The sequence below is a fragment of the Columba livia genome, chromosome 6 (genome assembly GCF_036013475.1).
Source record: "Columba livia isolate bColLiv1 breed racing homer chromosome 6, bColLiv1.pat.W.v2, whole genome shotgun sequence".
NCBI classification, from domain to species: domain Eukaryota; kingdom Metazoa; phylum Chordata; class Aves; order Columbiformes; family Columbidae; genus Columba; species Columba livia.
In genome coordinates this window covers 5095762-5111071 of record NC_088607.1, presented here as the reverse complement: position 1 = coordinate 5111071, position 15310 = coordinate 5095762, and the positions used below count along the sequence as shown (strand labels likewise).

At 37.6% G+C, this 15310-nt stretch overlaps 1 protein-coding gene across 16 annotated transcripts in view; it reads left to right on the top strand.

The window, feature by feature from the left end:
- The window catches only part of PLEKHA1 (pleckstrin homology domain containing A1), a 37976-nt gene that overhangs the window by 8087 nt on the left and 14579 nt on the right, over positions 1 to 15310 (top strand). For all 16 annotated transcript variants that reach the window (XM_065066813.1, XM_065066812.1, XM_005505778.4 and 13 more), the window contains exons 2-5: positions 6413 to 6573; positions 9992 to 10048; positions 11609 to 11654; positions 13587 to 13684. In XM_065066813.1, the coding sequence (XP_064922885.1) occupies positions 6433 to 6573; positions 9992 to 10048; positions 11609 to 11654; positions 13587 to 13684 (342 nt within the window). In that variant the 5' untranslated portion in view covers positions 6413 to 6432. The remainder of the gene's footprint in view (positions 1 to 6412; positions 6574 to 9991; positions 10049 to 11608; positions 11655 to 13586; positions 13685 to 15310) is intronic.

The following is a 15310-nucleotide window of genomic DNA, read 5'->3' as shown; positions in this document are numbered from 1 at the left end:
AATTTTTTTTTTTAGGATTGTGTGGGAGAACTCAAAGGGAATTAGTGTAACTATATATTGCTTTCCTCTTTTCTACTCATCTCTGGTTATATCTAATTTTGAGTAACTTTTATTACCTGGACTTAATGTGAAGTGATGAAAACTGTACTTCTGACTCTTGTAAAAACTTTGCATTATTGAACAAGTTCTTTTACTCTTTAGCTTTCTTTTGCTTTATTGCTTTTTAAGCTAGTTATCACTGAAGTTATTAATAGATACATTTCAAGAGTGTCTTTTATAGTGGCCTCATTGCACAAGATGCTTCCCTTTATTTGCTTTAGCTCAGTGCATTTGGAGGGGCAATTAAAACAGCATGGAATAAAGTTGAAGTTATTTGATTTACTGAGGTCTGTGGGAAAAGAGAGAATAGCCGGGTCACCCTGCTTTAACAAGTCTGCTGGAAAACAGGAGATCAGATGCGTTTTGAAGACAGAAAGATGACTAAGACTTAAATGCAAGATAAGAGTGGAGGTTTCATTAGATGATTCATCAGCACAAATGATGATTCTTCTATATTGTGGCCTGGTTGGCAGTTGGATTAGGTACTGGGAGGAGGGTGTATTGTTTCATATGCCTCATATTGTGATCAGGGATGGGAGAGGTAAATGCTACTGGTAGTTATTTCACGCTTTTTAATTTTGAAGATTAACTTCTTATGCTTAGGAATTCTCTTCCAGGTGAATACAGGCCTTTTGCAGCTGCTTTCTTAGTTCTTCTTGACCACTTTAGAGAAGGAATCTAAATCTAGGGGACAGCGTGTCCCCGAGGCTTCCAGTTCTCGTTTGTATATGTGGTTAAAATGCTGCTAATAGTTTCATAAGCTTCTAGCAAATCATGTTTTCTGCATTTAACAGAGGCATACAGTGTCTGTTGTGTGCTCCAGAACAAAAACGAATCAGTGAAGGATCTTTGGGAAACAGAAAAGCTCAGTATGTAATTTTGAGACAGCCAATCCTAAATTATCTTTGCTTGTTATCAGAATTGTACCCAAGTCATCTCCCCAGCTCCTGGATCAGTGTTTTTCTGTCCTGTTTTTGGTATTTACAGAATTGTGACTTTAAGGGGTTTGTGAAAGATGAACAGAGATGTTGTCACTTGGCTTAAATTATCTATATGGTGGTCTGCTTCTACTGGAAGGTTTTCAAGGCGTTGAAAATAAAGCTTGAACAAGTGCCCTGGAAGATTAATGTGGCTTGTTTTCAGATGCGGTTTTGAGCTGGTTGTCTCAGGGTTGAGTTTTTCTTCCCCCCCCTTCTTTATTGTCCTAGATGTGTGCGAGAAGGAAAGCTTTCTTTGCAGTGTTCTTAAAGGTCTAAGCAAGACAGTCTGAACTCATCCCTCACCCTTGGGAGTCAGTAAATGGAGTGAATGGCCAGTAAAAGAGATGACCAACTGGGGAGCAGCTGATTTACAGCAAGATAGTAATTGCTTAGGCAAAAGCAAGAGCACTCGATAATTAAGCTGTCCTGGAAGTGCAGGAAAGGCTGGAGGTCGCTGGGGATGTGCTTAACTTCCCTTTGCGGTGATGGAGCTGGTGTAAATATAATAGCAGAGCTTAAAAAGGGATGTGGGGAGGAGGGCTGGGCATGACTCATGGCATCATTTTAAATTTATCAAGTGTATTCTTAGGAATGTTGTTCATCCTTTCATAGAGGTGAATCAGTAGTAATGTATGTTTCTTAATCTTAGCTAAGAGAAAAAGGACCCCAAAGTCATTTCCTGTGGTAAGTTAAATTCAAAGCTGAAAGTGTCCATATGCTAATAGAACAGCAAGTAAAGTGTTAGTTTGAACTAAATAAATAAAAATAATAAAATTATATGCAAAGCTTGGGGAAAACACATGTAAAATAAATCTAGAAGGCAGTAGGGAGCAGCGCTTCTCTTGCTGTTTTTCTTAAGCTTTCCTGTGGATAGTGCAAAGCCTGTTGCATGGTCTTTTTATTCATACAAAGTTCCGCTTTCTCTGGTAGAGCCAGCGGTCTGTGGTCTGTGCCTGCTTCTGGCAATCAAATGAGAGATTGGGCAGTAGAAATGTTACCTTGCATGCCACTTCAGTAGTCTGTATAGTACAGAATTTGCACTTAAGATATAGAGCCTGCAACTGAACTACAAAGGAGGTGAACTCAGGAGCAGGTGCTGGTGGAAATAAAACCATAAATTCATGTAGGAGAGTTTCAGCAGTGTGTTATAAATGGTGAAACGAGATCCTTGTGTGGCTCTGCAGGTTCTAGTTGTGCAGTCATGCATTTAACTGGGAGAAGGTGATGTGTAATTTTTATTTATAGTGGTGCCCAGGCGGCCTTCAGTTTGTGATATCAATGTTGAGGAATGTTGGTGTGTGGTACACCCAGGAGGAAGGAGCAGCGAGAGGGGAAATCTGAGAGAAGCTGGGCTGATGAGGTATGTACCTACTTAAATTAGTACACCGCCACTGGAAAAAAGGGATGTAAGGCTTCAAAAATAAGCAAGGTGTCCTCTTTGGATTAGAACACAGCCCTCCAAGAAGGAATTTTAGGGAGTTTTCTGAATTCTTACATATGAGTGTCAAAATATTCTACAGAATGGGTTTTCAAAAAGATTTTAGGTTTTGGTGGATTATGGTGAGAACCAAGAGGAAAGGGGTCACAGGGATGTTTTTTCTGAAGGAGCACTATGGCGGTGACCCACATCTTCTCCCTCCCCTGCCCCTCCATTCTGGGAAGGCAAAATAAAATGAAGTTGTATGTAATCTGTTACAGGTTTGATGCCTTCAGCTTTTCTCTGTGAGAACTCATAATCTTTTTATAATATTTGATTCTAAAAGTGGGCAGAAGAATTATTACACTGTTTTGTGCTGCAGATCCTGCTGCAGAAAATAAGTGGACATGTAGTAAGAGCTGTAAAACATAAACAGATCTGGACATGATTATTTTATAATTGCCTGAAACAATAATTTAATTAAAAATAAATAATATCTATTTAAGACAGCATCCATATTCTGAAGACACTTTCAAGTTGAAGTTGTGATGAATTGTTGGGCTGGTGATATTCCAGCCAGATTTCCTGTGCTGAGGAATTACTGTTGGAGTTCTGCAATTCCTTTTATGAATTTTTAAAGTAACGTGGTCATTCTGTCTTTGTTGCTTTTTTGCTCTGTCTGGAGTTGCCAGGAAGGGTGTTGTAGAGGTAGTTTTGTCATGTGTGTTCAATTGCTTTAGTAACTAGAAGCAAGGCACAAATTGATTTTTGTGAGTGTGCTACAAATTGTGGTTGGTTAATGAATGCTGAATGGAATTGGTATTAATTTACAGTGGAATCTTGCCAGCGTGTAATATAATGGAAGCAGACTTTTAACAGCGGAAACAACCGCATGATTTCGTGTTTGATTTCATTATTTGATTTTATTATTTTATCATAAAGTCTTCAAGAGCACCAGTCTGGTAGATGCCAGTAAAGCCATGAGGAATTTCCGACTAATCTGAAGAAAATAGCACTTATACAACTTAAATTTTTAAATAAATAATAGTTCATCCTGTATTTTCATCAGAGGACAAAGGAACCGCAAATAGTATCATTTTGTAGGCTGGAAATTAGCAGTAAAAGTAGCTGGAAAGTAGCAGTACTTTGAGATAGAAAAGCTGTATGAATTTAGGTGTGGTTTTTCTGTGAAGATTGGTATATTGATGAATAAGAGAAAGCTTCTGAATTTTGTCTTTTGCCCTGTAAAAAATATTTTAAAAAATATTCAAGTATTGATTGTATGCTCATAATAAAGCATTATGGGTATCCTTTTTGTTTTTCATAAAGATTTATTTGAAATATACATACTTTAACACTGGGTTGGTTTTATTCAAGGATTCTTGATCAATTTGTATCTTGTTTCACAAACAAGTTTTCCTGGTTTAGATTTCTTCACATCTGCAGAGAACTCAGCTTAAACCTGCTCAAACAGGAAACCAGCCACCAATATTTGCTTTTTTTAGGCACAAGGCATTTCTGCGCTTCATAAACTGCTGGTATTAAGCTGAATTTGTGCCCTGGAAGTGCTCTATGTTTTGTTGAGGGACCACCTGGCCCAATTGAGGACAATACTGGTAAATGCCATATTTTCAAATTAATTTAAATGAAAATGTGTTGCCACATTCTGGCTGCTTAGAGGTGTCATTTAGAGGGTAGTCACCCTTAAGCTTGCCCGTAGCTACAGATGTGTTTATAGTGGGATGTTACTTCAGTGTAAACTGATCCTGAGCAAATTACTACTGAATATTTGGTACCAGTATGACATTGTCTTAAGAGTGCTCAAGTGTTTGTTATTGCTGTTAATTACGATTTGGTTAAAGAACTTGTCTTAGACCTGTGGCATTTAAATTGAAAGGGGCACACTAATAAAAGAGAGATAACCTTAGGAAATTTTGTTACTTTATTGAAGAACAAACCTGTGCCTTTGAAGCTTTAAACCATCACTGCGTACCTTAAATGAGGAGAGTCTTTTGCTTTTTGGAGGTGGAAAGAAGGAAGTCAAGCTCTTAACGTAAGACTTATACCCACTTCATGTCCTTGCAGCTGTATGGAAAATACCTTGCATCTCAAACAAGTGTGTTAACTTTGTTAGATACAAAAATGAATATCAACTTGAGAATTCAATAGTTCGTTGTTTTGGGGTTTTGATGTTGTCGTTTGGTTTGGGTTTTTTTATATTTTAGTTTTTATTTTTAGTATAAGCTAGCATCTTTAATACTCCATTGCTGTGATATTTCAGTCTCTTCAGCTTTTTGCATATACTGCTGAATTGAGTTCGTTAGATCTGGTCCCTGATGCTGGAATTAGCGGTTCGGACTTGAGTTGGCACTGGGAGATTGGTTTGGTGTTGGGCAAAAGGTGGCTTGTTATTTTACAGGTGGAATTAAATGACTTTAAACTGTTTACTAGAAATTCTTCTAGTATGTTATCAGAATAATGATAATAGTTTTTTTTTAAATGGTTTCTCAAAGTGGTTGAAGCAAAATCTGGCTAGTATTCTAGTTAGTCATATACAAGGACAGCTGCAAGTACAAACATATATCTACATATTAGTATATCTGATCCCCCCAAATAAACATAGGCTTGTCTGTATATCTGATTACCCAAAATAAACACTTTAAAATGTACTTACACCACAGTAAAACATGATATAAGGTTATCAATAGCTAGATACAGGTAGTTATCAAGTGTCTGTCTCATTGTGTGTATACAACTATATTTAAATCAAATAACTTTAAGCAAGGAAATGGTAAAGGTAAGTTCAATCAATATTAAAAAGAAATTTCTGTATCGCATAGTGAAAGCTGGAAAACCTTAATGAAAAGTGTGAAGTGCTTATACCTTCTGTGTCTCATGTTAACACTAATATTTTTGAATACGCAGTATTTCTGAGTTCTATAACTAAATGTAAAGAAAACTGAAGTGTTTAGTTCCTCCTCTGGGAAAGATCAGTATCGACCTGATTTTTATCATATTTAAATGTTGCTTTATTGCCGATTTTAGATGAGTATGCAAATGTATCTTTAGTCTTACAAGGCTGGCTCTTCAGGTAAAATGACTGGCCCTAAAAAAATAAAAAGGAAGCAAAAAAGTGATGCAATAACCTGCAGTAAGATGGAGCCATAAAAGGTGAAGGAGGCAAATGGCAATAGGTGGTCAGCAGTACAGATATTTTTTTAAAAGAATAAAAAAAAAGGTAAAATAAACACAACCACCACCAGAATAAAAGAAGAAAGCCTACCATGCTCAAACTTAGCACCACATGGCTACTGAGGACTTCAGTTTGGGGCTAGCAAGTGTGTTCACATCTCTGTGGTACAACTTCATTTTGACTGTTAAATACATAAGGATGCAAAGATGTCTGTTCTTAGACATTGTTAGACATGAAGTTCTTTTGTAGGAAAAAAGAGAAATGTGAACAATATTTCTAAAAGACTTTTTGTTGAATATGCCTAAGCAAAATATGCAAAATTATGTCGGACATGCTGACAAACATCCTTTCTTGACCATGAAAGTCAACGTCAAAGAAGGAAGTAGAAACTGAGCTTTATCTCAACTTTGTGCGAGTCGTGGAGGACAATCTTGGATTATTCTTTAGTGATCTCATTAAATCTCAATGTTCATCTGCTCTTTACCACATGTATCTTTGCACTTAGGGGGTTAGATATCCTAAGGATATGCTTCAAAGTAGTAAGAAAGACCTGTCTAAAAATTCAGTGGCAGTGGGCGAAACAGCTGCGCTTCACTTATTCTTCTCTAGAAACCTCTTCAAGTGACGGGCTGAAACTGCTGAAAATGTCATGGGGAGGCACAGAGCAGGCTTAAAATTAGTAACAAGGAACTTCGCTTAACTTCTGTGCTTTTTGTTCTGCAGTGTGATGTTCAGGGTCAGCAATGCCTTATGTGGATCGTCAGAATCGCATTTGTGGTTTCCTAGATATTGAAGAAAATGAGAATAGTGGGAAGTTTCTGCGGCGGTACTTCATTCTGGACACGCGAGAAGACAGTCTGGTGTGGTACATGGATAACCCGCAGGTGAGATGTTCTTGGCAATAGTTTGCTGGCTTCTATCAATTTTCTGCTTTTTTGGATTTGTTTTTAACGAATTTACAGAAGAGAAATTTGGTTTAACATTAGCTTATGGACTTGGAAGCTAGGAGGGGAAAAATTAGTTACGTAAGTGACATAACTGGAAATCAGTGTTTCTTCTCTGCTAATATATGCAGTATTTTAAAGAAAAAACTACAGTTCATGTTTCTATTTAAATCATTACCAGTTGCACTTACTAGTAAAACATTAAAAACAACTTTAATATCAGTTAATTGCCAACACATGGAATCTATGTATTGACAGTAGATTGAGGGATGAGATGGGAATCTGAATCTGATCCCATGTACAAATCGGTCATTAGTTTTGAATCATGATATGCTATATATATTTTCTATCATATGTCTTGAGCGTGTCGTTCAGGTTCCTGCAGGCACCAGGTGGTGCTGAATAATACAACCAGATGAGCTGAATCACAATCTACTTTCCCTCCATGGGCCTTTTAATTCACCTCTAATTTTATGTGGAAGTGTGTGGTTTTCCTTGCATTGCATGGGTCAGTTAGCTGTGTTATATTGCTTTACCTCAACAGAATCAGTCATAGAAAAGTGATTTCTAATGATGCTTGCAGTTTCAATACAGTGTGAGTAGTATCTGGATGAGGAAAGCCTGTATCCTTCATGATGGACAGCATTATTTATATAAAAATTACTTCTACAATGTGCATGCATCCATGTATTTTCTAGCATAGGTGTCACTGCATCTAGGTCAACTGAAAACTGTCCGCCAGAAGAATGTTCCTGTACCGTTCTGCCAGGAAGACCAGAGTTAAAATGCACAAGTTTTACAGCTCAAAGGAACCAACCAAAAAAAATGTAACTGATGCACGGTTCAATGAATGTGACTTGTGGCTGAAGCTTTTAGCAGTTCTCAGTGGGGAGAAAGAAGAAATTTCTGGAAATAAGAGACACTTCAAACACTCGCTGTCAATGAATGATTCTTTTTCTTCCAGTTTCTCCTGTGGTATAACCAGGGCATGTGGGCAAAAACTTGAAATGCTGTAGAAATTGCAATTCTTCTAGAAGTTTTAAGACTAATATATATTAAGACTAATATATATTATTCAATATATTCATCAATTATTTGGATGAGAGAATAGAGTGTACTATCAGCAAGTTTGCTGATGACACCAAGCTGGGAGGAGTGGCTGACATGCCAGGGGCTGTGCTGCCATCAGAGACCTGGACAGGCTGGAGAGTTGGGCAGGGAGAAATTTAATGAAATATAACAAGGGCAAGTGTAGAGTCTTGCATCTGGGCAGGAACAGCCCCAGGTTCCAGTATAAGTGGGGGAATGAGCTACTGGAGAGCAGCGTAGGGGAAAGGGACCTGGGGGTCCTGACGGACAGCAGGATGACCATGGGTCAGCACTGGGCACTTGTGGCCAAGAGGGCCAATGGCATCCTGGGGCGGATTAGAAGGGGGTGGTTAGTAGGTCGAGAGAGGTTCTCATTCCCCTCTACTCTGCCCTGGTGAGACCCCATCTGGAATATTGTGTCCAGTTGTGGCCTCTCAGTTCCAGCAGGACAGGGAACTGCTGGAGAGAGTCCAGCGCAGGGCAACGAAGATGCTGAAGGGAGTGGAGCATCTCCTGTGTGAGGAAAGGCTGAGGGAGCTGGGGCTCTTTAGCTTAGAGAACAGAGTGACCTCATTGATCTTTACAGATATATATGAAGGGTGAGTGTCACGAGGATGGAGCCAGGCTCTTCTCGGTGACAACCAATGATAGGACAAGGGGTAATGGGTTCAAATTGGAACACAAGAGGTTCCACTTAAATTTGAGAAGAGACTTCTTCCCAGTGAGGGTGGCAGAGCCTGGCCCAGGCTGCCCAGGGGGGTTGTGGAGTCTCCTTCTCTGCAGACATTCCAACCCGCCTGGACACCTTCCTGTGTAACCTCATCTGAGTGTTCCTGCTCTGGCAGGGGAATTGGACTAGATGGGAATTGGACTAGATGATCTTTCGAGGTCCCTTCCAATCCCTGAAATTCTGTGATTCTGTAATGATATTTGTAGTGCACACCTCTTAGAGTTTTTAGTTGAGATTTTCTTTTTTTTTTAATGCTACCATTCATGCGGAAATGAAAGGGTGTCTTGCTGGAGACAAGTTGAAGCTTCTTGATTTTCTTGCACTGCTTTTGTTTTGAAGAACAACAGAGTTTTTATAGATCTTCTGTGTGGAGACCGTTCTTAAGCCCTGAAGTGATGAAACTTCATATAGGATGAGTCTGTGGTGTGTGCAGAACTTCCGTGGACCCTTTGCTGATAAAGTGCTATTGGTATCTGTGAAAATCAGTTCAGCTCTTCAAATAAAGTCTTTTTAAGTCTACCATTAACCACACTGTTATTATTCTGCCATAAAGATTGTAAAACTGGTGTGTGCTGGGATCAAAATCATTCTGATCAAGTAGAACTTAAATGTATTTATTTGGGCAGAATGCAAAGACTTTTTAAATTAAATTTCAGTGTTACCAGGCTATAGTAAACCTAACCTACTTCTTTCCTTTGAAGTATAAATGGAGTATAAACCAATTATTTGTCTGTCCCTCTGGCTCTGGGTAGCATTAGGCTCCTTGTTGTGATGTGTAACATCAAGGGCCATTTTGAAAGGAAAAATTGTGATGGGAAAAAGTGTATGGAAAACAACGCTTTATTTAAAGGAATGAGGAAGACTTTCAGCAGAAACAGTTAATAAAAAAGTTAACCATGTTTTGTGGTGCTCAGTTCTTTAAATGTTGTATTTCTAGGCTACTGGCTGTTTGTGAGTAGTAATATAAATGTTAAGACTAACGTTTTAAGCAAGGATGTCAAAAAAAACAGCTTCTTTTTGGATTGTAATGAGGCTTACCTGCAACTTTAGAAGGTATCACGGTCTTTCCCTTTAATAACGTTAATATTAAATAAGGCTATGATTTTTCAGTCCATTTTGGAAAATACACGAGAGGGCCTTTGAAGTATCTGACGTAACAGCCGAATGTCACTTCTTGGCCCTTCCGCCTGCCCTGGTCAAAATGCATAAGACGCCAACATCTGTTAAGGAAAAAGTATTCTTTCCGGATTTCCTGGATGCAGACCTGCAAGAATCCTTTTTCCTCTAGTAAAATACATAAACCCCTGAAACAATCACTGTTTGTATTGTTTCTTGCAGTCTTTCTGTTTTTAGTTGGTTAACAGATGTGTGTATAGTAAACAAGTAGTTTAGATCCTGTTTCGAGCCTACATTGTGTATTGTCTATAAAAACACGTAGGATTTTCTTTTTGTTTGTGGAGTTCAATTATTTACTTTTTAGGTGTAAACATGGATATAAGAATAAACTAGTTTCACTTTGTAACATACTATTTGTTTCAGAATCTTCCCTCTGGATCTCCACCTGTTGGAGTTATTAAACTTACCTATATTTCAAAGGTAAGACAGTTAAGACACTTGTTGATAATTTTGGTGATAATTGCCAAGAAGACCTTGACTTTAGACAGTTTTAAATGTCTTTTATGTAGCATTTTGCAAAACACTTTTTGCTTGTGTGCTACTCCTGAATTTTAGAGAAGTGTTTGCAACCACTTCAGTAGTATCAGATTAAAATAAGAACAGACTAATTACAGTGTTGTCTAGGTTTGTGATTTCAAATGGCAGCTCTTTGTAATGAAACTTAATGATTCTGAACTGTATATTTCACTTTTTGAGTATTTGAATTGCAGTTGGTCTTGGAGAATAGAAGTGAAAGAGAAGTCTTTATGAAGTGAAAGAGAAGTCTTTATGAAGTGAAAGAGAAGTCTTTATGAAGTGAAAGAGAAGTCTTTAGGTGTGATAATTCTCAAGTAGTAATGATCTTCAATAGATACAACAGCACAAAGGTGTAGAAAGTACTTAGTTCATGAGACTCTGTATACAGTTGCTTCCAAACATGTCTGAAAGAAAACTCTGAATAAGGAAAACTCCATGGTTAAATTTGTAGCACATAAGTGGATAAAAAATAATCTACCTTTTCTTTCTGCTCATTTCCCATCCTTCTTTTGCTTTTCTAGTCATACTGCATCTTCCCACCTTCCTTAGTTTGGTGTTTGTTTGCTTTGTTTGTGTGGGGTTTTTTTGTTTGGTTGGTTTGTTTGTTTGGTGCTGGTGTGTTGTTGGTTTGTTTTTTTTAATTTCATTTTTTTTATTATCATTCCTGTGAAAGGTACCATTCATGCCGGTTATATAGAGAAATGTCTGTGGAGAGCCGCTTATGTCCTTCCTGGTTTCCTCTGTGCTTACTTTGCCCTGAACCTCTCCGTTGTTGTCTTAGAAATTCTGAAACTTGGTATCTCCCATTTAAAGGGAGCGGGGGGAGCAGCTGTGCCTTTGCACCTTCCAAGGCAGCTCAAGTACGCTGTGGGGAGGCTCTACTTATTTTTCCATAGTTCATCTAGTTACGTAGTAGTTGTTTTCAATGTGAGAGATGTGAAAGACTGCTTTGCCTTCTCCCCCATCCCAGCTAGAAGTGCTCTATAATGTAAGAATGGCAATGCCTCTCAAAACAGGGCACCCCTGCCCTCCTCCTCCAACTCTGCAACGTTTTAGGAACTCCTGATGAAAAGTGGCTCTTGTGCTTTTTGTATTAACAAACCAAAATGCAACTGGTGCCCTTGACAGTATGAAATGTCCATAAATTTTTAGTTCGGTTTAGTTATATAACTTTAAAATGCAAGTAGAAGCGTTATGTTTTCAGATTTCAACATTGATCTGGCAATGAATCCTTAAACTTAAGGAATAGGAACATATGACTTAAGCTATCTCCTTACCATAGGTTGCATGTCTTGAACTGAATTTTATATAGTATTTTTTGTTATATCTGTGTATGTTTATGCCTAACAAGCTTGCTATGCTGCTAATCTTCAAATGTAGCTGTTTGAAAGAGGGGAAAAATTGTGATATCTGATGTATCTTATATATGCACAATGATATTTATAATCTTAATTTCCCTACTAGGTTAGTGATGCAACTAAGCTGAGGCCAAAGGCAGAATTCTGTTTCGGTGAGTTCTTGCATGCGGCACGTGCATCAAGTACATTCTTTAGAAATTTGAAACAAGAATAATGTTCTGCAATTCTGTTACTTGATTCGGCTGGTAGTGTATTTTTACTTCTTTAGTCCAATGGAAATGTTGGCTTCTGCATAAGGTGTTTTTGTGGCTTTTCATGAGAGCTGTTCTTCAGATGTTTGAAATTTTTGGGCCATAGATAAGCTAATAAAAAAATGATGGCTGTTTTCAGTAACATGGCGTGCCTGTTAGATATGAAGACAAGTAATTTAACTATTGAAATCTGTGTCACTGATAAAAGAGTTAGTTAAATTGGTCTAAAAATACTGTCAGGCAATGTTCTTGCGCTAAACTTCAGCCGCTGTTGCTGCACTGAAGAAAAATAATTTGCTTGGGATACCTTCTAGGTTTATTGTTACCTAAACTTGTTTAAACCTGAGTAGAGCTTGTAGGTTTTTCTTACAAGTAGTTTTTCCAGAATTTACCAAAATTCCAGATTTTTTTGACAAGCAACTGACATTCACAAAAGTATGTGTAGAGACTGGACTCAGCCTCTGTTCTGTTTATGAGTAACCATTCTTTGTGGCTGCATTCACGCAAGAGTTTTAGCTCAGATGAAGCTACTGAAAACGCCTGAAGGTTTGATGATGTTCATTAAGGTGTCCTTTGCCATGTGCAGTGTTGAACAGGCTGATAAATCACCTCTGGGTGAAGCCTCAGGGATTCCAGAGCGGTTCCTCCCACGTCAGTTCAGTGCCATCTACTGATTCTTCTGCACATGCACGTGTGGAGCAGTTTGTCTTCATCGCTTGTAAAGCTGCTCTTGTTAGTGGGCTGGCTCTAAAAAGTCACAATGATCCAAGGTGCTGGCTAAAAGCTTTTAATATTTCTGATTTATTAAAGCGGTTTTGATGCATTAGGGGAAAAATGGATATTTATTGTCTTATTATTTGAATACCAGGAGTTATTGTTTCAGTCAACTCATTTTACAGTTCTGTATTTTGAATTTACATTTGCATCTAATAACGTTTGCTTCAAACCATCCACTTTGGGGAGAAAGGTGATAGAAGAGTAAAAATATCTGTTTCTGACATGTGTTTGCTGTTAATGCTGATCTGAAGAACTGTTCTGTTACATATAGAGCAGAGGTGCCAAACTCATTTTCTCTGGGGTCCACATAGGTATAGAGTAATGAAATCTGTTCGGACTTGAACTGCAGTCTTCAGAGTTCTGGGAAGGTTTTAGTCACTGTTCACCTTAACACTAATTTCAAGATAAGTTCTTAGAGTTTGTGAGATACCTGGCCATGGTATTTTTATTGTTACGCAGAAATCTGTTTTTCCTTTTTGGATAAAGGTATGCTAAGTGTTGCTAGGTACATATATAAACTTACTAAAAATATACTTTCTCTGCCAAGTTACTAAAGCAAAATGAAGTTTTATGTTCTATTCTAAAGTGTTTCACCCTGAGCATCATGTCCTCAGTAATCACTACTGTTTTTTTCACGAATATAAAAAAGTTGGTGATCATAGTCATGTCAATGAGTTTGTTGCAAAGAATAACAAGTACTGGTCAGAGCATTGAAAGCAGAAATTGTACAGGTCCCCAAGTATAAAACTTAGTTGCTTGAGGAAACTGAGAAAAGGGAAATGGGGCTGTAGAGAACTCTGACAAAATTCAAGGCTTTATTTCTATGTGATAAAAATAATTTAGCAAATTCTGTGCGAAACAGAAAAAGAGGGTTTTGGTTTTTTTAGAATAAAGCAAGCTTGTTGAGTGGATGCATGTATCTTAAGATGACATTAAAAAGAAGGGCAGCAGAAAACTTGAACTGGATTTTCCATCTGAAATCAAAGGTTTTTATGATGCTATTACGTTTGCTCTTAAATTTCAGTGTTGTTAACTTCTTGTCATCATTTTTAACAGTTATGAATGCAGGGATGAGAAAATACTTTCTACAAGCCAATGATCAGCAGGACCTAGTTGAATGGGTAAATGTTCTGAACAAAGCTACCAAAATCACAGTAAGTGGTTTAGTTGTTTAGCGGTTCTTTTAAATGATGACTCTCTCAAGGTGCTTAAATGTAACCTTTGCCTCCAGTTTTTATGCCAGAATAGTGCTTTTATCTCTACAAACAAGTCTTGGATTGGCTTTCTAAGTCTTGGAGAAACTGTATAGAACTTGCCCTAGACTTGAGTTCATTTTACCTCTTGCTTTGGAAGTTGGACAAAAATGTGATAATATCTTTCATTACAGTGTGTGATGGTTTCTAATATTTCATAAGTAACCACACACATTTAATATTAATTGAAATATCCAGAAGACACTTGCAAGCAATGAAAACTTACACATACATCTTGGAGTATCACTAAAATAATGAGCAAACATATGCTATGTTCCCAAGGCTCTTTCCTGATTTCAGTACTCAAAGAAATATCAATGCATTGCTCTGGTAAGTGTTAAATTACTTTTCTGGTTTGTACCAGGACAGCTTGCTATCACATGATAGGAAAACCCCATGTAAAACCTCAGTCTTTTCAGGGGGCAGAAGTTCTGGTTTTGTTTTCTCTCCGCTTTTGGGGAAGTGATGACATGAACTGTTTTGCGAACATACCCTTACAAAAGAAGGGGCTTTGAGCGTGGGTGTGCATGTTCCTATTTGTTGTCAGTAACTTTCTCGTTTTTAGGTTATATAAGGATGCTTCCATTAGTTGTTTGCATTATTTTAATGTCAGCCTTTATTTGGAATTACAAAAACATTGCTACTAATAATAAATTAAAAACAAAACAAAACACCACAAACACAAAGGCCTCTCACTTGGGTTTTTCATAACGAGGATGCACAACCAGGCTTGAATTGTTTTCAATTCAAGAAATAGAGTGAAAGAATTAATTGCATCAAATCCGAATTTAGTCTGAAAGTAGTTTCCATGTGTTTAACTTGCATTCTAAATAGCTGGTGAAATCATTAGCATTTTTATCTTGGAAAAAACAAGCCTTTGAGCTGCTAATCTCTTCAGAAGTTAAATGGCCAGTGATTTAATCAAATTAAGATCACTCAATTATTTTCATATGAGCATTACTTGCTGTAGATTGTAATCCTCCAAAATTCATTACAATATGAGTGCTGATAATTTCACAATGACTATGAACCTTTGCAGTCTAACGCATTGTGCACCAATTTATGAGTACTGTTCGAAATGGCATTTGTAAGAGAAGGTGCTCTCAGGACTGTTTGTACCTCTTTGTAAGGTGATGGGTTTTTTTAAATAAGCAATGCTGGTCATCAGGTCTAAATTTTGGTCTAAATTGGTTCAATTTCAAGTTTTGAATGTGTCAGCCTTGCATGATTAATGCACTGTGTAAAGATGGTTATTCTGTCCCTTCTTTCTGAAGGAGTTTGGATGTCCTGTGTTAATATCCAGTGAATCGCTGGATAGAGTATTTTGGCTAGAGACTTTTTATCTCTTCTTGTTGAAGTTACTTCAAATTTACTATATTAATACTAGTGGTGACAGGAGATTATAAAAGAAAATGCCTTAGGTAGCCAATTGTTGGTGCGTTTCTTAAGTTACAGATCTTTACTTGCACAAACTCAGAAATTTGAGTGAACATTTTATACCAAGACACTTATTGGGGAAACTAAATT